The following is a 24,583-nucleotide window of genomic DNA, read 5'->3' on the forward strand; positions in this document are numbered from 1 at the left end:
CAATTTGTTTCGTCCTGCCACTCTTCAGCCACAACAAATTGTTTTTCTGTCAAAAGATGGATATCTGCAGCACATGTCCTGTGCTGCAGATATCCACTTGTACTGTGGATATCTGCAGATCCTTCCAAAGTTACAAAGGGCCTTTTGACTGCCGCACATTGACTATATTCACAAATTGTGTAAATTCTGAACACAAATAGTCTGACTCTTATTGGAGTTAAAAACAAATTTATACTAACATTAAGATTTTTTCTTCTCCACTTCACAACAATTGACTATTTTGTGTTGGCTTACATAAGCTCCCTATAAAACATAGCAAAGTTTGTGGCAGCATAGTGAGACTTGAATACTTTTAAGAAGTATTTTTATTATAAATAGTTGTTTTAGTCAAGTCATGCTTGTTATTAAAACCAGGAACTATAATTTTAGGGAGGTGTAGTCCTTTTAGAGAGAAAGTAGAAAGGGCTATATTTAGTGCTAGCTGGGAAAGACGGATACTAGTAAGATGGTTTTATGAAAGCAACAATAACCTCCTGTCTTTGTGGGGAGTTTTATGTCGTAACGGGAACCTGAAAAGTCCTTCTGTGCGGAAATGGAAAAGCCTGCCTCCAAGAATCTGTGCCTGGGTGTTGTGAGTCTTGGCAGAGTCGGACTATTCATGGTTGATATTGGATTATTGAGAGAATTAGAGAAGACTGCAGGATTCTTTGTAACTCATAAGCTTACGTACAGAGATTAGAGTCTGTGCTGTCTTTTTAATATTGCCATGTGTGTATAACTGTGCTGCTGTGTGTGTGTGCATTGTTTGCTTTTCAGGGCAGTCTCAACATTCTGGATCGCCAACCCCAACAACAACCTCATCAGCAATGCAGCTGCTGGCTCTCAGGTAGCAACAAGAGATTTATCTTGAGAAGGAAGCTTTAAACGAATCTCAGAAATAATTAAAAAGCTCCGGGAAAAGGAGAACATGAGACACCAAAATGTGGACCCCTTTAAAGATCCATTAAATTATGTTCATTACAAGCCAGTCCATTGGCTTTGTTGTTCCTGAACTTTAATACGACGTAAAATGAAAGATTTTGTTGCTCATAACTGGGTTATCCGTCAATAAAACAGGACTTAAGCACTTATAGAGGAAAGAAATAACTTTGTAAGACATGTCATATGTGAAAGTATAAAAAGGGGATCATAAATTTTGTTTCAGCATTTGGTTGACGGTTTATTTGAAATGCAAACTTTAACCCTTTAATCACGGATACAAGCTGCCGAAATGGGTTTTCTCCGTGGGGTGGCTGGGCTCTCCCTTAGAGATAGGGTGAGAAGCTTAGTCATTCAGGAGGGACTCAAAGTAGAGCCGCTGCTCCTTCACGTTGAGAGGAGCCAGTTGAGGTGGCTCGGGCATCTGGTTCAGGACGCCTCCTGGACGCCTCCCTGTTGAGGTGTTCCTTGCACGTCCTACCAGGAGGAGGCCCCAGGGAAGACCCAGGACACGCTGGAAGGACTATGTTTCTCAGCTGACCTGGGAACGCCTCGGGATTCCCCCGGAGGAGCTGGAACAAGTGGCTGCTGAGAGGGAAGTCTGAGCCTCCCTTCTTAGGCTGCTGACCCTGCGACCCAACCCCGGATGAAGCGGAAGAAAATGGATGGATGGACTTCAACCCTTAAATGTAGCTTTTCTTGCTAGGGCTAACAAGAAACTAGGGTATCATGTCCTGTACTGCTCCAAGTATCTCATAGTCTGTATATTTTCCTATAGAACAATTTCTCTGTTGTAGTGTAAACGTGTTTATTGTCGCCTATTTCTCTGTTCTTCCTTCCTGTCCCAGGACGCTGGAATATGGTATGTGTTCCACAGCTCTTCCACCGGAGACTCTCATGGGCTGGTACCAGAGACCAAGGCAGAGCTTACTCCTCTTGGAATCTTTTACAACAACCGTGTGCACTCCAACTTTAAGGTATCCTTGCTATTCCTTATTCTACTAACTCTTAAGTCTCCAGATCCTTTCATTTCTGCTTCTGTGTTTCATAGAGAAAAGAAAAAAGAAATCCATCTTTATATTGAACAAACACAATTCCTTGCATGACTACTTGATTCTTGGCAAAATGTATGCATGGAAACACACATGGACACAGACAGGCATGTGAGGGGTGCTACAATGGTGCTCTGTTGTGTGATTAGAGAAGTCGGGCAGGTGAACTGTGAGCTCTTTATCCAGTCTGACCGCAGCAGCCTCCAACAGAGGAAGGAGCCCTGCGGTTAAAGACCAAACCTCACTTATTTCAGCTCACAGCACAAGTTTCCATATGCACAAGACACCCAGTGATACATTACATTTGCCATACATTACATATTTACCTTTTAAATCACATTTTAAACATGTAAACCTTTCTAAATGCTTTTCATGGAGATAATGAATTATTTTAATTAGAAATTTTTTCTTCATTTTCATTTTCTGTCAGATTCTGTTTGTCTAGTTCTTTTTTCTCCCCATTTTTCACCTCTTTTACTAATGCACTATATTCAGACTGTTCAAGGTAATTCTTCATATATAACCTTAGTTTTGGGGGGGAAAAATCATACTATGATCTTCTTAGGCAGGATTGTTCATTGATAAAGGAGTGAAGACTACCAACGCCAGCGCTGCTGATCCCCGGGAATACCTCTGTTTAGACAACAACGCAAGGTGCGTATGCGTTGGCGGCAAGCTGTGTAGTCTTTGCGTTTGCTATCTAGAATTCATTCATTGCGATGTTTTTTTTAAATGTACACAGATTAAGAATTAAGTGTGAGATTTTAGATCTCTGGTTTTGGTGAAGCTTTGACCTGCCAATACCAGTTGTATGCAATTCCAATAAGAGAATAAATAAATGATCAGCAATAGATTTTGCTTAAATCAAGAGCATAGATGATGTTGCGCTCTGTGTGTATTTAGATGTTGATGTTAAACAGAAAACATATATATTTCAGTCTGATGCTTAGCCCTGTTACTGTGGCCAGCATTACAAAGATAATGGTCTCATTGTGTATATCCCATGTGGAAAAGGTAGATCCATCCCTTAAACCTGAGATTTCTGAAAGGCTAACATCTCCGCATTCAGCATGACGCATGGGGAGTTCAGTGTTGTACCCTGTTCAGCCTTCCTGTTACTTGCTGAAAGTCTAACTCCAATTTGTGCCCTGAATAAATCTCAAATGTGTTGCAACATGTCGAAAATGCATTGCCCCCCTTTTTTTTTTTTTTTTTTTTGAAAGACTGCATGCCTGTTTCCTGTGATCTCATTTTTAAACACTGATGCTAAAATGGCATGAGTAACAACCACAGAAAGTGAAGCCTATTTTTGGTGATGCTGTTAGATGTTGCGCTCACTGATGAGAAAATTGTGGTAATTTTAAGTTTCTGACCGGCCTCTCACCAGTTGAGTCCGAAGTAACTAATTCAGATTCTGATCACCGAGAGAGTTTTCATTACATCTCTACTTTTCTTTTATATATATATATATATATATATATATATATATATATATATATATATACTTATTACTAATGGTACCAACATGGCAACATTGATTTTTTTTTATTTTTTAATTCTTGATTAATTAGTCAAATTTTCAAAGTATTCTATGTATAAACAAACTCGTAGCCGCACACTGTTGAATGGTGAGCGGTTTATCACATACATTGTGATATATAATAACACTGTGTAAACATGAAGGAATTTGAGGTTTACTAATATATTTGTTTTGCGCCACAGCTAATTAATGCTTATGAAAAAAGTTATTGATAGTTTCCCGGCGGAGATGTACTTGCAGACGGCCGTTGACTGAGAAAGATGGTGTTCGACTTTATAGTGTGTTGATGCATTTTAGTGGGATGCCTGTCAAGTTTGTGTTGACAGAGAAAACAAGGCTTTACAGACCGAGTTTCCACTCTGCTGCCTATCCAAATACGGCCCCCAGCTCGACAGGAGAAAAATCTTATGTGTCCACTGAGACTGCTGGCTGCTCCACACACACACACATACACAGCCGAAGTATGCAGAGGAGGGTTTAAAATGTTGAGATCAGTTTTCAACAAAAAACATGTTTTTTTGTTTTTTTTTATTGTTAAATAATGAAAATCTGTCAGGATTTGAAAAGGTAATTGGTAGGAAAAAAAAGAGGTGCAATAACAGTAGTTATTTATTTTTTCTTTTCTCTCTGTCAGATTCCGACCCCACCACAATGCTGACCCCAGTCAACCTCGTGTGGCAGCGATCATCGATACTCTCATTTCCTTCAAGAACAATGACTTGGGAGCGTGGATACGAGGCGGAGACATCATCATCCAGAACTCTGGGTGAGACAATCTGATTGTTTTAGCCAGACAAGCATGCACATCAGATAAACTAAGGGCCGGAGGTTTCCTACAAAGAGCAAAAGAATAGTGTTACATGTGGAATTATATTTGTCTATTTAGATTATTTAATTTGGTTATAATTTTTAAGACTATACATGTTCTTAACGTCGGATTTTGTGCAAATTTCTGTTAGAGACGCACAGGTCCACTTTTTTCCGGCTTCCTTTAAAATCTGACCCGCCGATGACACCAGCAGGTGCTAGCTCGTTTTTTGTAAACTTTATTTCAGTTCAACGATTAAAATACAAGAAAAAATAAACACGCGCCATAAAATGTAGAAATGTGCTGCTGGTTCCTTTTTTTTAAGTCCAGTGGAAAATGAAAGAATCAGTGTATGCATCAAAGCATTTGTCCCTAACTTTTATCTGATTTTCTCTAAACTCAAAACAAGCTGCATCAAAGAACATGCTGTTTGTTGAGCCTTTCAAAGTGGAAAAAGTGGTGATTTTTCCATTTGACCCGTTCTGTGAAGAGGAATAAAACTCAGATTTTTTACTGACTGAACTGCTGGGAGGTTTTTTGGGGATAACTGGCCTTTTTTTTTCCCTTGCAATGTTATTAATGAAAAATCAAGAGTTCTTCATATTGCTGTTTTCACTTATTTTACATTGTCACATCATCAAACTGCCTCAGGATTTTAAAATAACTATGATTTTTCAACATTGTGTCTTACAGCTTTGCAGACAACGGAGTGGGTCTGTCTTTTGCCAGGTGTGTTCTGTGCATCGTTCCTTGTTTTCTTAGCTATACACATCATTTCACTCATTTTACCCCTTTTCTCCTGGTGTTACATCAACTTTCCAAACACCACTTTTTTCTTGTTTAAGTTTTCTTGTGCTTAAAACATGAAGTATCAAGCGTTTTTAGATGCATCACATAATAATGCATAATCTCTGCAGTGATGGCAGCTACCCTAAGGACGAAGGCTCCAGCCAGGAGGTGACACAGTCTCTGTTTGTTGGAGAGAGCCGGAACAGAGGAACCAATGGAGGGCAGAATAAATACTGGGGGATAGGAGGGATTGACGGAGAGTCGCGGACACTGCCAAGAAACAAGTAAGGTCAAGAAAATGGTGATTAAATGAATTACGGAGGAGGAGAGAACTCATTCATAGCCAGCGGGCAGGCAGGAGCTGGTGAGATTGACTCAAGAGGGTTTCCACAGCCACGTTTCCCTGTGGATGAACCTGTGAAAGAAAGTTCTGTTTGACTCTTTTCCCTCATGGTATTTTTGGCAGTTTATGAAAAAATGTGGTGGTGACATTTAGATCTTAGGAACAGTAATACAGAATCTTTAAGGCATTATTTTGTTGGTGATCAGATCATATTCGGAGATGCTTTATAGATCAGTGGAGTTTATGCAACACGGTTTGTTTATAAGCACAGATTGTTTTGCATTGCAAAAACCTGCTGTTGCACACTTATTTGAAAACCCTTGAGCCTTATTTTGTCTTTTGAGAACATAATGTCATTGTTTTCTGTTTCTATTATTCGCAGTCTTTACAAAGAAGGAACATCATAAACAAGGTCTATGGAATTAAATCACTTTTTCTTTTTCTTTTTTCCAAAAACACTGTTAGTTTGTAATCAGCGGAAACAACTGGAGCAGTTTTCTAAGCATCCAGAATACCCTGGAAATCTTTTTCCGGTGTGCTCATTTGTGAGAGATGTCACTAAGAGAGAGAATAATAATTAATTATTGTCAGTGTATGCCATTTATTCTGCACTTCAATTTAAGTAAATTTCAGTAAGTAATTTTGACTTACTGAAACTTGCTGAAACCCTGTAAGACTACTTCTATTCTTCTCATTGGTTTGTGTTTTTTTTTTTTCCATCTCTATGTCAACTTTAGGACGTTCCCAATCCGAGGTTTCCAGATATACGACGGTCCAGTGCGTCTCACACAGAGCACGTTTCGGGCGTTCATCCCCACACCGGAGCGTTACACCAGTGCGGTGGGCTTCAACTTGAAGAACACGTGGCAACTGACCCCACGAAACAACCTGTCCCAGCTCAGCTTCCACCCCTCTGTGAGCAAATATCTTTTAAATTAGTTTTGTGTGAGACAACCTTTCAACTTGGTTTACAAGCGGAACGTGGTTCATGTTCTTTTATTATTATTTTCTGACATGAACTGCCAAAAGATGCGTTGCAAATATTCCTCTAAACATTTACAAATTTTGTCATGTGGCAACCACAGACCTGGAATTTTTATTGGGTTTTTGTGTGATAGATCCACACAAAGACGTTCGTAATTGTGAGGTTTACAAATTGGCGCATCTTTACATGCATTGCCCGTATGAAGACTGGAATTTGTGCTATACTGGAATTCATTTAGGGGTGTCAGAGTAGAGAGGCTTGAATACATGGTATACTTTTCACCCTTTTTATGGAAAACATTATAAAAATCATGCATCTATTTTTATTCAACTTAAAAAAATTTTAAATATTCAGGTCTGACTGCAAGTTGAAGGTAACTGGTATCATGCAGTCATGCTGCTATTCAGGACTTTAATTATGAGAGAATGGATTCTTGTGACTCTGCTGGAAGAACTCCTTTTGAGTTCTTCCTTGTATTATTATTGTTTTTTGTGTTTGTTTCTACATTTTGTTTTACCCAAAATGAAAATAACACGAAAGGAAGGAAGTTTTTAAGATAAATAGGTTTATTCTACTTCATAATAGATCAGAATGAGATTTTGTCCTTGTTGTTCTTGCCCGTCCCTTCATTCCCCTGAAGCATCCTAATTTGAAAACATTAGTGTTATTGTAGAAATGGATTGGGATCTACCTTGTCCATCTGTTCTCTTAATTTGTCTGAGGGGAAAACAAGTATTTGTAAAAGACTGATGCCCTCTTCTGGTTGCATTGTATAGTGCAGTAGTAAATCTTTGAGCATCCTTGTCGGATTTCACTTTATCTCTTGGAAAACTTTACCAATACACAAATTAGATATTATTTCGTCCTCAAAGACATTGGCATTCAGTTCTTGTTTTGCTGAAGTCTGTGAGATATTTTCCGTGTGATAAGAAATGGCATGAAATAGAGCAATTAAACCGAGATTTATATCTATTTAAAAATGATGTGAAATGAAATCGGGAATAAAACTCTGGGATGTTCTTTATAAGGATGGAGAGCTGATTTGAAGTGAAAATGTGTGCAGTAATTTAGTTATTTCATAGCATTTACATCACTCCTCACTAATTGTACCCTCAGGTAGCTCTTCGAGCCTTCTTTGGCCGTCCTGGACAGTGGTTTGAGGAAAACGACAACGATGGGGACAAAAACTCAATCTTTCATGACGTGGACGGGTCAGTCACGGGTTATAAAGACGCCTACGTCGGCCGAGCAGATAATTACCTAATCCAGCATCCCAACTGTGTGAAAATATCCCGTTGGAATGGAGTGATCTGCAGCGGACGCTACTCTCAGGTACTGCAGAGCAGAGTCTAGGTGGGTCTGTCCTTCCCTTTGTTTCTTCCTGGTTATAACCTTTTCTTCCTTTAGGTGTACATTCAAACATCGGGAGCCTCTAGCTTGAGTTTGTCCATCAACAGAGATGAATACCCTGACGCACCTCTGGTACTGAGGGGGATTAACAACCAGGGGGCGTCGTCTCAGCAGTATCAGCCAATCCTGATGATGGGCAAGAGCTACACTCTGCACTGGAACGGACCTGCGCCCAGAGAGGTTGTCCTCTCACTCATCAATTTTGATAAGTAAGTAGATGCAACTAGCTGATTTTGATAGTCGTTGCATATCTATAATGTCACATGCAAATACAGCAGATGGCAAAAGTGTTCACACGCTTGAACTTTTTCACATTTTGGCACATTGCAACCTAAAATGTCAATGTAGTTCTGGGTAGGATTTTTTTTTTTTGTGATAGAACAAAACCAAAAAGCACAGAACTAGGAAGTGGAGGGAAAATAATACATAGTGTTTTTTTTTTTTACTTTTGTAAAATAAAAATGACCAAAACGCCGTCCTGCATTTGTGGTAGCTTTACACCTGAACTACATGCACAAGACAAGCAGCAAAGAATCAACAGCACAATAATGGAGCCAAAAACTAGAGGAAAACCTGCTGGAGGCTGCAAAAGATTTGAGTGTTGGGTGACGCTTCACCTTCCGCGACAATACAGAAACTTGCAGCCAAGGAAATGTTTAGATCCAAGCATATTCATGTTATCCTGTGCTGCATCTCTATCACTGTCACATGACCAAACAAATGCCAAATGACCCATCTCCTCCACCCCACCTCTGGAATCAGATAAATTGGAAATAAATACTGGTTTTTAATATTGGCCAATATTGATGTTAGTGATGACATATTATGCATTTCTCCATTGTACAATTGGTAAAGTACAACAGTAAAATTAAATGATCTATTATCTCTGTTTTTTGTTTGGTTTTTTTTATTCAGAGAAGACCGGATTCTGGTTGGTCTCTGTTACCCATCAGACACCACGTTTCAGATCATGAGCGACATCAACGACAGACAAAAACTTACATTTGTAGACATGACTGATTACGGCCCCGTGTCTTCGCTGGCCCAGCTGGAGGCGAAGCCAACAGAAAGGAAGTACTTCTTTGACCAACCTGCTGGGTGAGGAACTCCAAATATGACATTTATGATATTGCAATATTATAAACTGATGAAGAGGTCAGGAGATTTGTTGACGTTGGGTTAATACTGACAGATGTTCACCTATAAAGGTCAACTTTCTGACAGTCCGCCACATCAGTTTTCATTGTACCCGTCTCTGAGGCTCCACGTTCCTAAAAGCTTATTGAACTGCTTCTTTCCTGCTGCGCTTGTGCAATCATTCCCAGCTTGCTGTGGCTCTACCTCCAAGCCCGACATGGACGGGACGGCCACAGCTACTGTTCAACAAAAGGCTGTGAAAGAGTAAAAGTCACAGCCACTACATCGTCCAAACAGACCTGCAACTGTACATCTAAGGCCTACCCCAAGTACTCAAAGGCGCCATCGGCGGTGGTGCCTCTGCCTGCTCCAAGCACGACGCCTTGCAAAGACTGCGGCGCAAAGGAGGTTTGTTGCATTTTATTTCAACATTAAGACATTAACATTAAGCTCAAGCAAAACTGTTGATCCTGAGCTGCGTTGTTGTTTCAGATTGTGTTTTCCAGTGAGCCATGGATGCCTTACCTTCACACACAAGTGAAGTCTTTAAGCGGCAAAGAAGAAAAAAAGGGAGATAACGCCACCTTTATCACTGTGAGCTTCCAGCGCTACTAAAGCATATTAAAACCTTTCTATTTATATATTACAAATTTAAAGTTTTGCCCATTCACCTTTTGCCCTTCAGGTGAATGAGGTCATCATACCTTTTACTCAGTCTGGATTTTTCCTGGTCTCGGTGGATGGCTGTTCTGGAAAAGTTACCAAGAAAGCCTCATTCATAAAGGTGGACAGCAAGATGAAACAGTATCTAAACACAGGAATCCCAAAGCGGTGAGTTTGTATAAAAAAATTTAAAAAGAGTTGACAATTTGCTCCTCTTTTTTTTATTTTTTAAAACTGCAGAATGTTGCCTAATACACATACCTGTTTGTCTCCAGATCAGTAGTACTGATGGCAACAAGAGGTCAGCCTGAAGGTCTGGTTGATCTGGCTCCACATTTGGTCTCTTTTGGCTTTGCCAAAGCTGCTGACCTGCATAGTAAAGGTAAAAATACAAGCAGTGCTTTCTAGAGACGTGTGATGTCTGGTTTTACTAAAGTTAAAGCCACGTAGTTGGTGTCTTAAATGATCCATGGCATCTTGTTTTAGCAATTAGCGATGTTAGCATAGTGAGCAATACAAAAGCAGCAGTCTCTATGGGTTTACCCTAAAGCCAACCAGGGTAAGGTGACCAGATTTGTGAACTAAATCTAGAACACTTCCAGCTCAGAGATAAAGTAAAATAAGATTGAGCAAAAGGAAATGAAGAAACTGGGACAGTTACAATTGTGACATATTTAAATATTTAAACAATAAAAATCAAGTGAGACAGCAGAATTTATCTCCACACCGTTTCCCAAGATTAAGAAAATGAAAATGGTTGTAGAGCACTAAGACTGGAGAGAAGGCAAAGGTGTATACTATGTAAATGAGCATGTACTTGATTAGTATCAGTGAGTGTTGATTTTAAACACACACTGATACAGTGTCTACTTCGAAGAATGTTATTTTTAGCATGACATTAAAGTTGAGATTTTGAGCTTACGACCGTCTGTTGAGGGAATACAGTCTGATTCTGGTCACCAGCTAATCTTTTATTGTTGCCTCTCACAACAGAAAGTTTAGCAATGTGGGGATTTCTGGGAGCTTCGTCGCCTCCTCCATGGATTTCACTACAAACTGGGCAGGACGGCAGCGTGTTGGGGCTTCTGGAGCGCTACTTACCCTTGGGTTTGGAGACTTATGGGTGTGTGCCGCCTGCAACTCAAAAACGCAAAGACCTGGAGCTTCTCAAAAAAGCTACAGGGCAGCAATAACCAATGTGAACTGTACAACTTACCAAGCCCAAAAGAAAAAAAACTAATTCTTGCACACAAACACACAGCCAGTTGCTGAATGTGAACTGCTGAACTCTTAATTTATTAACAGTGGCAAGTATGTTTACCTATATGGAGTGGGAATAAGGAGTGATAATATGAATGGGGTAAATATTTTTTTAGTGATGTATACTTGGATGTGTGTTTGTGTTGGCCTCCCTTAGGGCCTTTTTAAAAGTCAATGCACTTTTGCTTTATAAATCTATCAGTCAGAGCTTTAATTAAGTAACTCTCTTGGTTATCTTGTACCACAGTAAACATAGAAATGAGTCAATTGTTGCCAATAATTATATTGAAAGCGATATTGGCAGGAAGTAAATGAAAACGGAATACAAACAACATAGTGGATTAGGTACACAGGCCGAAAGCAAAATCTGAAAATAAATTGGGTTGTACCGGAAATTTGACTTTAATTAAAACTGGAAATGTCTGAGAGTTACAATGTTAGGCCAGGTTAGAACCTATAGTGTAGGAAATCAGAGTCAGTGGGTTAGTGATCCTAGCGTATAGAAAACCATGGAAAATAATGATACTATTCGCATTTGTTATTAGTTCAAAGCAACTCAATAATGTGCAGCAAGAATGAATCAGGCTGTGTTTCTACCTGAACCTTAACTGGAAAACCTCTTCTGATCGTTGTGCAGCTGGAAGACTTTAGATTTTGAGCACCTTTGTTTGGATTCCTACGTGGATTTACTGGAGCGTCTTTCATTTTTTATTTATCTTTTCTCAATTATGGTCTCTGAAGGACTTTGCCTTATTTGCAGCACAAAAAGAGATTACTTTTCTTCATTGTTTTCTGAACATAACTGAATGTGTTACCTGTTGTCTGCCTCATTCATTACCTTTTGTTGTGCATTATTACCAGGATGGTGACATTTCATTAAAATGTGTGCCATACTGAGCAGTTGTAGTGAGCAGAAAATGCATACAAATCTTGTACCTGCTGAGAGTTATATACAGTTGTACTTTTGGACGACGTATTCTTTATCGTGTGTATGGATGTGAGCAGGGCTCCCCCACTGAGCGTCGAGAAGTATTTGTTCATGACTGATTGTGAGACAGTCGTAGTACAACAATAACCTTGTTGCCTTTTAACCACTGTACTGTTAAAGAGCAGAAAAATGGGAGATATTTCTATTACTCAGCTTTTGTTCAGCTGATACTTTTAAGGTGCACAAACCAGATATTTTCATTCTTTCTAAGTAAAGAAACTGTAAATATGATTATGTACTTTTACTGTAGAATTTATAGTCAGTATTGTATTGGCTGTCCTTTTGCTTTTTTGTCTCTTGATGAGTTATTGTAAGTTTAAAAAAAATATTTTGACATAAAAAACATCTGCTTTTGTTATAAAATTCAGTCAGTTGAATAAACATTTGCAATTTTTAGTAATGTGTGTTTTGGTTACCATTATCTGCTAAGGGAGTTGCTGGTTACTTTCCTCTGCCATTCCACACTGTAATAGTTTTTGTATTTTTACAGTCGAAAGAAGTCATGCTCCTGCGTTTTGATGCCCTGCAAAACTTGAGTCATACCTGTTGAGCTCAATGCTTCATAACTCAAATATCAGAGCAACAATTTTAAAAAAACTCAACTGAATTTATATCCAAACTAAAAGAAGGAATCAGGCCCATGACTAGAGTTTTAATCACTTGAGGCTCAAACTGGACAGCCTTGATGCAGGAGAGTCTTCTCCAGACTTTACACTGGAAGATCCTTCGACTAGACAAGCCTCCATTAACAGGAGTTCAATCACCATGGCAAAATTACAAACAATCTAATCCAAATCTATTGCTGCAACTGTGATGTAATTAAATTGTTTGGATTGCCTTCTGCTATTTATTTAAAATGGTGTGGCAAACTTAACACCCCAAGGCAGCGGATTTCAAATGGAACATCCCGTAATCAGCCTGTCTTTATAAGGTTTTGAGGGACATTCAGCCTTGGAAAAAAACCTGATGGTAAAAACAAACAACACATAATACCTGGTAATCCTTCATATTAACATGAAGTAACTAACAAGCCATCAGAATCCTTGCACTCACAGAAGACAACGATGCAAATAGAGCTAACGTTTCTGTCAGCTAGTCAGATTTTACAAAATAAAATAATTGTGCAATCATTTGTTTTTGTCTGTATTGTGTGCAAGATACAAGACATATCTAGGGTTTAGCCAATGATGGTGCACCTCAATTTTGTACATCTGCAGGCTGAAATGTTTGTGAAATAGTTCAATGTCGGTCAGAGGAGAAGATGAAAGTAGTGCGAACAACTCCAATGTAAAAAAAATAAAAATTGGGGGCAAAAACTGAATGGGTGCCTGGTTCTGAAGAACTGCAGAAAATATAAGTCACCAGCACTCAAAAAAAAAAAAAAGTTAAAAAGTTGAGGTTTTAATGTGAGCGGGGAAAAAAAACACGTTTCAGCTACATGCTGTTGTCAAGCTACACAGAAATATCTGGGTAGGTTTGCAGCTGTGTCATAGATATCTTTATACAATTTAACTCTACTTTAGATTTCAAAATATGAGATTTTTCTAATTTTACAATCATCTATGTACATTATTCATCAAAATACTTGAATACAAAGAGAATCTTGTACTTTACATGGTTGCTAAATGATTTATTTACAGGGAAGAAAATTGGTGTTTTATATGTTTTTTTTCGCTTAGTTTCACAATGACATCAGAATCCATTTAGTTTCTCAGTCTATTTTCTATAACTGCTTCAACCTGTTTAGCATCTCCAGGAGTTTTTTTGTTTTTTTTTTCCAGAGTGGGAGGAAGACAGAGTGCCTGCTCAAAACCAACTCGTGCATAGAATCCCCAGTCCTCATAAAATCTTTTGCATCCCCTTTTTTCTAGTCTTATTGCTTTTTTTGTTTTTGATTTGCTTGGACAATTGCTTTTCCCCCCTGATGCTCAATGACAACATTTTTATTTAGGTCTTCAAATGCCAGGCACGTCTTAAAACCTTCACAAAGTGTTACTATTGCTGTCCTTTGATGCTCTTGTCTTCATGCCACATAGAGGGACGGAATATACTTGTTACAGCTCAGTTTTAATTATGCAATACTAGGAGTTTTGAACCATGCAAAATACACTTAGAGAAATGCCAAGGCTAAAAATATGACGCTGGGGACCTGTGTGGGTGGAAGCCTTTAGCGTTACACAGTATTAGTTATCATGCAAAGACTATATCTATGGCAACACGTTCTTCTTTGCAAAATAGTAGATTTTTTTTGTGTATTTTATCTTTTATCTTCACATAATTAGTCAATACTAGGGTTTCTGTTTCTCCTGTTTATGAAACAAGAAGAATCAACGATGTCTCAAAGTGTAACTTTCTTTAGCAGTCTGACAGGATAAATGTATCCATTCTAACTTTATATGAAATGTTATAAGAAAATTATTCATATATCTGTTTTCATCCAGTAGGTTTGAAGAAACCTTAGTACAATGGGAAAACCCTCACATGCACAAGAGGAGAACGCCAACCCCTCATGGAAAAACCCATTGTTAAGTTTCCAACTAAGAACCCTGGAACTGTTGAGTTGAGCAGCAGGGCCTCACTAAAATATATACCGCCTGAATTTTTCACATTTTTGTCACATTACAACCAGGAATGTAAATGGGTTTCATTTGGAGTCGATTTGGAGTTTTTAATCCTGCACCGTGAACACACCATTCCCACTGTGAAACATGGTGGTGCCAATAGCATGCCGTGTGGGTGCATTTCTTTTGTATTTTTACGGAAGCTCATGATGGGAAGATGGATGAAGCCAAATACAGAGAAATCCTACGATTGACCTATTTTGCCAAGAAGAATAATCTCATCTCCGTACAAGGACTTCGACAAATCATTGACTGTAGCTTGAGCAAAAAGTTGGTCACACCTATTGGCGTGCGCTAACAAGGTTAGCATAGCTTAAATTGTAGACACTGCAGTTGTCTTTCAGCCTTTTTAGTGGATGCAGTTGATGCCCCGCTGATGCTCAGTGACGGTGGTCCTGAATAATTAAGCAGGTCTGACAGCCGTGTAGGGGTTCGTCTCCATGACTACTGCTCTCCCTGTGTCCCTACAGCCCGGAGGAGTAATGTAAAACTTCAGTGTGCTCAATGTCAGTTTAACTCTGCCACGCACAGACATTTGTGTCAGAGTTAGTTGGAGCCTTTGATTTACATGGCCCTCCTTGGTCTCGTCTCTGCTCGGCGTCCTCACTCTCGCAAAGTGTTCTGGACAGCTCAGGTGTCAGATGAGATGTGAACAACAACAACAAAAAACACCTACAAGGTTTCTTGAGATGATCAGATGGAGACAGGAATGCTTGGGGAAGCCTCTTATGCTGTGCTGCTGCGGAGGGCTAAGGGAGTGGTGTAGGTCACCTTTTAATGATGTCCATAACTTCAGCCATAACTTCTGTGATTCTGAGATTGGTACTTCTTCCACTGCCCACAACAACTTGTAGTTACCACACACACACACACACACACACACATCCACCACACCACTTAGACTTAAGCAATTACCCTTTAACATCAAATGGATCATCAGTCCCCCGGCCCATTAGACAGTGAATTAACCTTATCTACCTGTAGATGAAGAGGTATGGCTATGGCACATAACAGCCTTGTCCCAGTCACCGCTATTACAGAAAATGTGCTCTGCACTTTCCACACAGCATGACACGGGCTAATCACACCCTGAGAGATTCAATAAAAAGAGGATTATGACACAGTTTCGTTTTACCAGAAATACTTACTCTGTGTCTTAATCGTGCACTAATTTAATATCCCGCAACATGTTGGGCATTCGATTTTGGGTCCGTTTGATTTTCAGTAGCTAGAGCTCAGCATGGAATGTCTAAAGCCGAACTTCATCTCAGTGGGTCTTACATGATTCGCGCTACATTCATGTATGCAGGAAAAGATTAAAAGGTGCTTTAATTAACTTTAGCTTTGTCACAAAGCACGTTTTGTAAGCTTTTACTAACGCTCAAATGTGGTGCTCTCGACATTGTTACTGTTTTGGATTACTTTGGAGGATCCTTTCAAAAGCTTTCCACTCTGCTGTCCATTGGCTAAATCTGTTGTCATGGGAGCGATGCAATGTTCATCTGAGCATAAAGCCATCAGTGTGTGAGGATCATCACAATGATCACTATGAAAATGATGATTATCATGGTTGCAATCATGTAAGCTTCAGTCTCCAACGAAGCTAATCCCTCCAGCGAAACAGAATGGCCTGTTAAAAGAAATCAAGCCGAGGCACACAGTGTGATTACAAAGTCAAGATAATCAGTGCTCTCCAGAAAGAGCACCTATAGAGTCTGGCCACTGGCTATCACTTCATAGCTGAAATAAATCAGGACAATGCTTTCCCCAGTCGCCAAGGCAGGTAAATGAATTAAAAATAAAATAACCCGAACCTAGGATAAGCAAAAGAAGCATCCATCTTTCCAAATATTAAGAACAGAAGCCATTTAAAGATTTTATATCTTCTTTGAAGCCAGAGAATATGCAGAGTTAACCTACCGATATTGTGTTAATCAACTCAAAATTTGAGTTGCAAATCGAGCTGATCAAACAGAGTCAGTGACGGTTTTCAGATAAGTATTTTAAAAAAAGTAATTTTGACTGCCATCAAATTATTCACATTATGTGGGTGGAAGCATAAAACAAGCAGTGACCATGATGGGGTCTTGCACAGTACCCATTTTCCGTTTTCAAAATATTCATTTTTTGGAGCTGAAACTTTATAACATTATCTAGAAACTATTACTTTAAATGGCCAAAAATATTCTCTCATTGCCAAATGTGATGCTGTTGCAATGATTCCTCAGTCTTTTGAGAAAACATTCTTTGTACTAAAGAGAAATAAGATGAACTTTTCAAAGGCATGTTTACCGTTACATTTGGCTTTAAAACTAACACGTTACATAAAGGGAATGTCAAAAAGACAACGAAACATGGCAAGAATATTTTATTTTACTTAAATGGAATCAGTCGAAAGTCGCTTTTTGTATCAGATCTTATTGTTCGATCTGAAACATTTAGATGTGACAATAAAGCTAAAACACACACGGTCTTTAGGGCAGAAAATATGAGCGCGTGCCAGGCTGCATGATGCCGTGGCGAAGAATCACCAGAACCAGATTTCACCTGATGTGACTGCCTACGATTGGATTCACACACTCACAGCGGCATCAATGTAGGCCAGACACAATGAAAGGTGAGACAAAGATTAAGAGAACAAAAGATGCAGGGGAATAGAAATGATTAAAAAAAAATGAAAGAAAAGTTGCAAGGAAAACTGAGAATATAAAAAGAAAAAAAATAAATTGCCGTATATTTATTCGGAATGGATACCAATGAGCTAAATGAGATGTAAAGTCATGCTTATGTTTCCAGGCAGCAAAGAAGCAACTCGGGGCCCTAAAGTAATCTGATGCTTAACAGGGCCCCTCTCAATGTTGTCTCACAAGACAATTCCTCCCCTCTGTTGCTTTGGCGTCAAAGTGATCTCTTAATTAATTCATAACGCTGCACAGATCTAAATTTGCTCTCGTTAGCCACCCGCTGTTTACTTTTCTTTATTTGCTATCATTAACCCCTCTTCCCTTCAAACTGTGCACTGTGAGTGTGCAAGCACGGGGGGAATTGGGGTGGGCGTCGTGACATCCTCACCTAGCAACCTGGTACAGTGAGATGCTCAAAGGCTCTGGATCACTGTGGCGGCACACCCACACGCACACACTAACACCCCGCCACACACACACACACGCGCGCACACTGAGTTTCCCACACTTCAGCCCCTCAGAGTAAATGTGACTCAGGTGCTTCTGCTGGTGACGCTCCATCAACCAGACGGCTCATCGGGACTGGATAGAAACTGGTTCTGCATCAACAGGTCTTTCCTGAGAAGATGACTGATAAATTAAGAGGAAAGATTAAAGGAGAAGTGCCTCATTATTGGAGAAAAAGGGATATGATTGCTTGAGCTTATTTTTTTTTATCTCTCAATAAACAGAAAAATATCTTTTTTTCATACAGGAGATAAACAAAAACTTGGACTTTGTTCTTTAATCATCTTTTTTCTAATAATTTTTTAGGCCTAGTTGTATATGTAACTTCACATAATTTATTTAAACAAGTGAAAAAAGTCAATTAGACAAAGCTATATGCTAATGTAGATATGAAAGAGTAACTAAATGGACAATCTCTATCCTCATCCAAGTTTTCCTCATGGACCTACAGATGCCTTGTAATAAAGACTGACAGTGTCTCACACACACACACATGCACACATCCATGGGCTGCGTCATGCCCTGTCCTCCAACACGCCTCCAGCAGCAGAGGGATGCCTTGCCCACCTGTGGCTTCTGACTCCTGGAGCCAACCATCCCATCACACCTGCCATTCCTCTCTCCATTCATTCATCTGGCTCTTCTGCTCATTCCGGTTGCATTCAGAAAAAGGAAGGAACTTTGGTCAGAAGATACTTTAGAGGTTTAGGACTCCAGTGAAGTAGGAGGAGGAGGACAGCATCCCCCCAAAAAGGATCTGGTGGCACTTTCAGAGTGGTAAGACATCAGCCATTTTGAATTTTAAACCTCTCGGAGACAGATTAGATAAGTATAAGGACGGGAGTAATGGCAATTTTAAGATAGACTGACACATGAAAGCAGTAGTATGTTATTAATGCTGAGAACTGTTTGACTTCTACTATGCTAAATAAATCATTATTCATCTTCCTTCTACTTTTTTTTTGCAATGCCAGTCCATCTGTTGGTCGTTGGACACAGAAGTAACCATATGCTCTTTATGTATAAATCATCCGCCACAGCTCGTTCCATTTCAGTTCTCTTTGGTAAAACATGAATTTAGCACATTTTTCCTCCAACAGCCCTCTAAGGTATTTCCTGTCCCCTAAAAAAATTAACCCCATAGTTTTTTCGTTTTTTTTTCCCCACTTTCATAAATCTAGTTATTGCTATCTTCAGTCCCTTTAATATTTTGATAGACCCCCAAACAAGTCTATTATAACTTGATTAGTTCTTGCTGGAGTTGGGATGGTCATTGCAGTCAGAGTAATTTTGAGCATTTATTTAGTGATTAGATCATTTGTTTCTTCGCTGATATGTCCTCTTACGCAGACGAACCGTCTCTCATTAGAGTGCCTTTTAGATGGGAAACCAGAGTGGGGAAAAAAAACGCACACATGCACGTACAAATGCTCGACAGTCGCAAATCAAATACACTAAGCATATTGACAGTGCCACGGGTTTTGCTGACTGTCATTTAAACTGTTATCAAACAGCCAGGGAGATGTGTGGGAGTTTCAGCTGTAATTTGACAGTTTTGGTGGCACTTCCTAACAGGAGAGCTGTGTCTGCTGTTGGCTCATCTGCTGCTACAGCCTGACAGCTTGTTGAGTTTCCAAGCAGGAAGCAGCAATAAAAAAAAAAGGCTAAAACATTGCAGATTATGTGCATTTGCTGCTCTGTTTGTAGACTCTTGTTACACCCGTATTACAGGATTGTCCTGCTTAATTTCCTCATGTGACAAATTGTGACCCAGCCCCGCTCCTCTTCCCTTCGCCAAATATCTGTGAACCTGGACCTGACAACGTGAAGCAAACATACTTTTAACAAACTGACAAAATCTGGCAAAGACTACCACACATATTGTCTGTGAATGCTGCATGTGAATAATTGATGGTATCAGCCTGCTTAAAAATGCATCGCCAACCTTTCTGTCGCACAGAGAGAGGAAACAGTAATTAGCGTTCACATATGAGAGGAGACCCTGGCTAATGATCAGTTGGGTAAACACAGCCAGCTGCTAAAGGCTTTTGAAATAAATGTGCTGTTTGTTTATGACTCAATTTGGATTACAAATATATGAAAACACCATACTGATAAGTTTAGCATCCAATTTTCTTCGCATGCTACATCTGGTTTGGTTTTCAAGGAGAAAAAGTACAAGGCTTGTGAGTTTGATATACGAATTTCCCATCTGGGTTTGTAGTTTTGTAAATGTATTTTTTTTTCTGGTAGAGGTGGCCTTTATTTAACAATAGCTGGGGATAAAGGTGACAAAAGTGAAAGAAAACAAGACAATGAGTGAAGTTGCAGCAAAGAGGCCTGAACTCTAACCTCAGTCTGCTGCTAAAAACCTCAACCTTTAATTCAAAAGGCCTCCTATCAACCAGCAGCTATAGCTTTTGCTTATTTAAGTTTAATGTCATTTAAGCAACTCAAGATTAGATAAGAGAAAACGTGACAATAAATAGGGTGAAGTATTACGCAGTCCATTTAAGTCTTAAAAGAAACCCTGCATAACATGTGAGATTAAGTGCTGCCTTGCCAAAAAATAGAAAATAAAAATTGACACATAAATTTCACTAATATTTGTGAGCTTCCTATTGGATAGTTCATGGAAGTTACTTAACCCCAGCTGATGCAATGAGCAGCTTCTCACTACTTTAACATCCATATGGACAACCTGTGGTCATTGGAAAGATGATCTGCTTAAGAAGAGTGAAATTATTAGCATACATGAAGCAGAGAAAATATTAGTGAAATCTGGAAGAATAGTAGGAAATAGAGCAGTGGTCTCAAACTGCATTCCTCAAGGCTGAGTGTCCGGCAACTGTTAGATGTCTCTTTGCTTCAGCACACCTGGCTCCATTAGCAGCTCATTAGCATAGCTCAGAGCTTCACTGCATGCTAGTGAGGCAGTTTCACCAATTAGTTAAAGTGTGAGGGACATCGGGCTCATCAAAAGGTTGCAAGACTCTGGACCTCGATCAATGCAGTTTGAGCCCAGTGCTTTAGAGGAAGAAACGTGGTCAGAAGAAGACCCTGAATGACCGTAAATGTTTGGCGACAAATGACTGCTGAACTCAAGGATGTGTTTAATAGTGAAAGTAAGAGCTGTGTAAGCATAAGAGACCACTAATCAAAACAGCTAACCGGGGAGAAAAAAAAAGTACATTTTGCAAAGGAGCATAAACACTAGCCTCTGGAGCAATAGAGTCCATCACATAAGGACATGTGATATTATGAGTCCAGATTTCCTCTGTTCCAGAGGGCTGGGTGCATTAGAGTAAGAAGGGAGATAGATGAAGCAATGTACAGATGATGACTAGTGTCTACTGCAGCAGTCTGTGGGGACAGCATGACCTGGGGTTGCTGCAATTGGTCGGGTTCATATGATGATGTCAGCTGACTGAATCACTAGGTTCTTCCATCAATAGATTGTTTCTTGACTATTGACATGGGGATATCCCCAGATGACAATGCAAACTTCGTTAGTTGAAATTGTGAATGAGTGGTTCAGGGAGTGTGACATTATTTTCACACATGGCTCGGCCACCAGAGTTCAGACCTTAACACCACTGAGAATATTTGCAATTTTCTGAGGAAAGAATTGAACATTGGTCAGACTTCTTCCATCAATACAAGATCTTGGTGAAAAATTGATCCCATATGGAAATAAATCGTGTGACATAGCAGAAGTTATGTGTGCTTAATCAAAGCAAATGTGTGCTTTAATCAAAGTTACAACTGACATATTTGTTAAAACTGTCACTATGTCTACTATGAGACAGATAATCACGAAAAAAGTCAAGTTACAGTTATTGTGTTTTTAACATTGTTTTTAGCAGTAAAAATTAAATGTTACCACTCCCAAACTAAAAAGCACAAATCCATATTTGCACTGAACTCCCCTCTGGATCTGCATGAAATGGTTCGTTCCTGCTTAGCGCACTTGACTGTGACGGTGAACAGCAGCAGTCAGTCGAAGACAAGAACGACTTTGGCTGTTACTATGCTGCCTAGAAAAATAATAAAGTTAGGTTTTCTAAAAAAATAGAGATAAAACAGAGAAAAAGACAAGAGTGTCAACTTGTAACAGTTTTTCTCTAAGAGAAATGGGTAGACTGTGTGAGATTATCAACCATTTAGCATTGTTAGCTTAGGTACAGACTTCTGTTTGCCTCCATTTCACTAGCATTTAATGAACGAAGGAAGAGGGACAGATTAACTTGTCCCTGTACCTTTTACCACACTTGACAACAGGTGAGTCAGTCAGCAGCAGCTCTAACCCTCGATACCAGCATAACCCTTCACCCCCGCCCCAGTGAAAAAGGTGAGCAACACTGTGTTCAATGACAAGCTAGTTAGCATCATTCCTGTGAGTCAATAGGGATTTATCTGTGTCTTTGCTCTTTTTACAATTACACAACATAAACAATATATTCATTATTGACAGAAATTCAAACAATCTTTATAAAATAATAAAGTAAAGGCTTCCTTCTGGACTGCAGCCAGTCCACACAGGTGTACCTTAGCTTGCGTTTAAATTACATATATCTGTTGCCACGTCCCTCCTGACCCGTCCTCTCCTAAGTGAAATTAAAGCTGCAGAATGTAACTTTTAGAGAAAAAAAAATATATATATATTTACATATTTGTTAATTTTGTTGTGAAAGTATGGCATGAGAGATAATGTGTGAAAAATTTATTTCCTCTGCCTTCTGCCATTGCTATCTAGAAACAACTAGAGGCAGGAGTTGGGTTTTTAGTTTTGTCAAAATCTTATGTGGCTGCTCATCTTCCCTGCCCCTCGCTCCGTGCTATGCTGCAAATGTTGTGAATGCTTAGATTAGTTAGCATAGCTACCAATGATAGCAAATAAACAGTTTTCTTGCTTGATAAGTTGTTTCTCCGCCATTAGCACATTTATCAGAGATTGATCAGCGATGAGATGGATTGACAGCATTAAGACCCTCCTGATTGGTTCTGATTGGTTGTTTTTGGTCGGAACGTAGCATTACTTTAGCTGGGAATAGTAGTTCAGAGCGGACGTGGAGGAGATTGATTTTTTTTTTTCACAGATTATCTGTTTCATAGCAAATTGTCACAACATGGTGACAACTAACAAATATGGAAAAAACATATATTTTTTTAAATTAAAGTTATATACTGCAGCTTCAATAAGATGCAACTAGATAGCATTTTATTGTCTGGTTTGCTTCATGTATATTTTGCACGTTGTCTGTGACTGTTGCAAGTGGGGAGAGACCTTTGAGTAATCTAAAACTAATAAAAAAATTTAAGCAACCTAATTGATGTATTGTATGCGGACTGTTGCATTTAAAATTCACTAGCAGAAAATATTGTACTAGTATCAGTATTGGACCAAAGAAAGCAAGGCAGTTGCATGCCTTTAAAATTGTGACGCTTTATATAGGTCAGTTAGACTCAAGAAATTGTAACAGTAGTTGTGAAGGGGGGGTCCAATAAAATTTTTTGTCATGGGGCCCAAGATTCCTGGCGGCTCCCTGATGGGAGTTGACCCTGAAGTCCTGAATTACTTAAGCCTTGGAGAGAGAAGGAGCTCCCCTGTGTCTCCCAACAAAGTCCTGAGGTTCAACTGGAAAGGTTAACACTGGCATGAATGCTCAGGCTGGTTAGCATGGCCACCAATGATGGCAGATAAACAATTTCCCTACAATGGTGAGTTTTTTCTCCATTAGCACATTTAGGAGCGTGTACACTATTCAACTGACAATGCTAAGACCTTCCTCCAGGCTCTGACTGGTTGTTTGGGACTAGGAGCTGTAGGATGGGAGGAGGTAGAGGAGCTTGAATTTTGAGTAACTGTCACATGTCTCTTTTCTGTGTCATTAAAAAAAAACATTAAAGATACTCAATGAGATAGTCTCTCAATACCATGACGTCCATCCATCCATCCATTTTCTCTACACCCTTGTCCCTTGGGAGGGTTGCTGGTGCCTATCTCCAGCTAACGTTCCGGGCGAGAGGCGGGGTACACCCTGGACAGGTCGCCAGTCTGTCGCATGATACCATGACGTATAAAACATATTTTAAAAAATATAAAAAAATATATACCCTACTAAGACTAAAGACTTCACATTAAACTGAATCACAAACAATGAAATTAAAGGTCAAAAAGACTAATCAAGAGTTAAATTCCCTCATTTATGCTTTTTTGTTATTTCTCCTCTGCAGTTGCACGTAGTATAGTTTTTCCACATTTAATCACATTCCAACCACAAATATCAAATTACTTTGTAGTGATTTGAGAAAACAAAATCCTGTTTCATGTTTACCGAATGCGGCACACAACGATCATCTGGAGGAATCTGCTTTGGTCAGATGAGATCAAAACTCTTTGGTCTCTTCTTGCAAAACAGTATGCGCCGTGGATGACTAAACTGCACATTGTCGTGAACACAGCATTCCCACTGTGAATCATGGTGGTGGCAGCATTGAGCTGCACTTTTAGCGAGAATATTCAGACTTCTAGCAGCAGTACGCAGGTAATGAGCACAACAGCCGTTTTAAATTAGTAACTAATTAATTCAGCAGGTTAGAAAAAAAGACATTTATCTTCAGTGTGCAGCTCTCTTGTGCTTTGATTTGAACATGGTACTCCGGCTTCCTCCCATAGTCCAAAAACATGACTGTCAGGTTAATTGGCTTCTCAAAATTGCCCCTAGGTGTGAGTGTGTGTGTGTGGTTGTTTGTCCTGTGTGTCTCTGTGTTGCCCTGTGACAGACTGGCGACCTGTCCAGGGTGTACCCCACCTC

General features: G+C 39.4%; 2 protein-coding genes across 2 annotated transcripts in view; both read left to right on the plus strand.

Moving 5' to 3' along the window:
- Positions 1-12,349, plus strand: part of cemip2 (cell migration inducing hyaluronidase 2) — a 29,691-nt gene extending 17,342 nt beyond the window's left edge. Inside the window, exons 10-24 of the mRNA XM_008418975.3 lie at positions 817-886; positions 1,827-1,955; positions 2,596-2,684; positions 4,205-4,336; positions 5,072-5,107; positions 5,296-5,451; positions 6,248-6,425; positions 7,612-7,827; positions 7,903-8,114; positions 8,821-9,003; positions 9,231-9,450; positions 9,535-9,636; positions 9,728-9,873; positions 9,981-10,087; positions 10,699-12,349. Coding sequence (XP_008417197.1) covers positions 817-886; positions 1,827-1,955; positions 2,596-2,684; positions 4,205-4,336; positions 5,072-5,107; positions 5,296-5,451; positions 6,248-6,425; positions 7,612-7,827; positions 7,903-8,114; positions 8,821-9,003; positions 9,231-9,450; positions 9,535-9,636; positions 9,728-9,873; positions 9,981-10,087; positions 10,699-10,898 — 2,176 coding nt within the window. The 3' untranslated portion in view covers positions 10,899-12,349. The remainder of the gene's footprint in view (positions 1-816; positions 887-1,826; positions 1,956-2,595; positions 2,685-4,204; positions 4,337-5,071; positions 5,108-5,295; positions 5,452-6,247; positions 6,426-7,611; positions 7,828-7,902; positions 8,115-8,820; positions 9,004-9,230; positions 9,451-9,534; positions 9,637-9,727; positions 9,874-9,980; positions 10,088-10,698) is intronic.
- Positions 12,350-18,422: 6,073 nt separating this feature from the next.
- trpm3 (transient receptor potential cation channel, subfamily M, member 3) overlaps positions 18,423-24,583 on the plus strand; it is a 172,111-nt gene continuing 165,950 nt past the window's right edge. Inside the window, exon 1 of the mRNA XM_017306744.2 lies at positions 18,423-18,542. The gene's annotated coding sequence lies outside the window, so the exon portion shown is untranslated. The remainder of the gene's footprint in view (positions 18,543-24,583) is intronic.

The sequence above is a fragment of the Poecilia reticulata genome, chromosome 9 (assembly GCF_904066995.2).
Source record: "Poecilia reticulata chromosome 9, P_reticulata-male-v2, whole genome shotgun sequence".
Taxonomy (NCBI): Eukaryota; Metazoa; Chordata; class Actinopteri; order Cyprinodontiformes; family Poeciliidae; genus Poecilia; species Poecilia reticulata.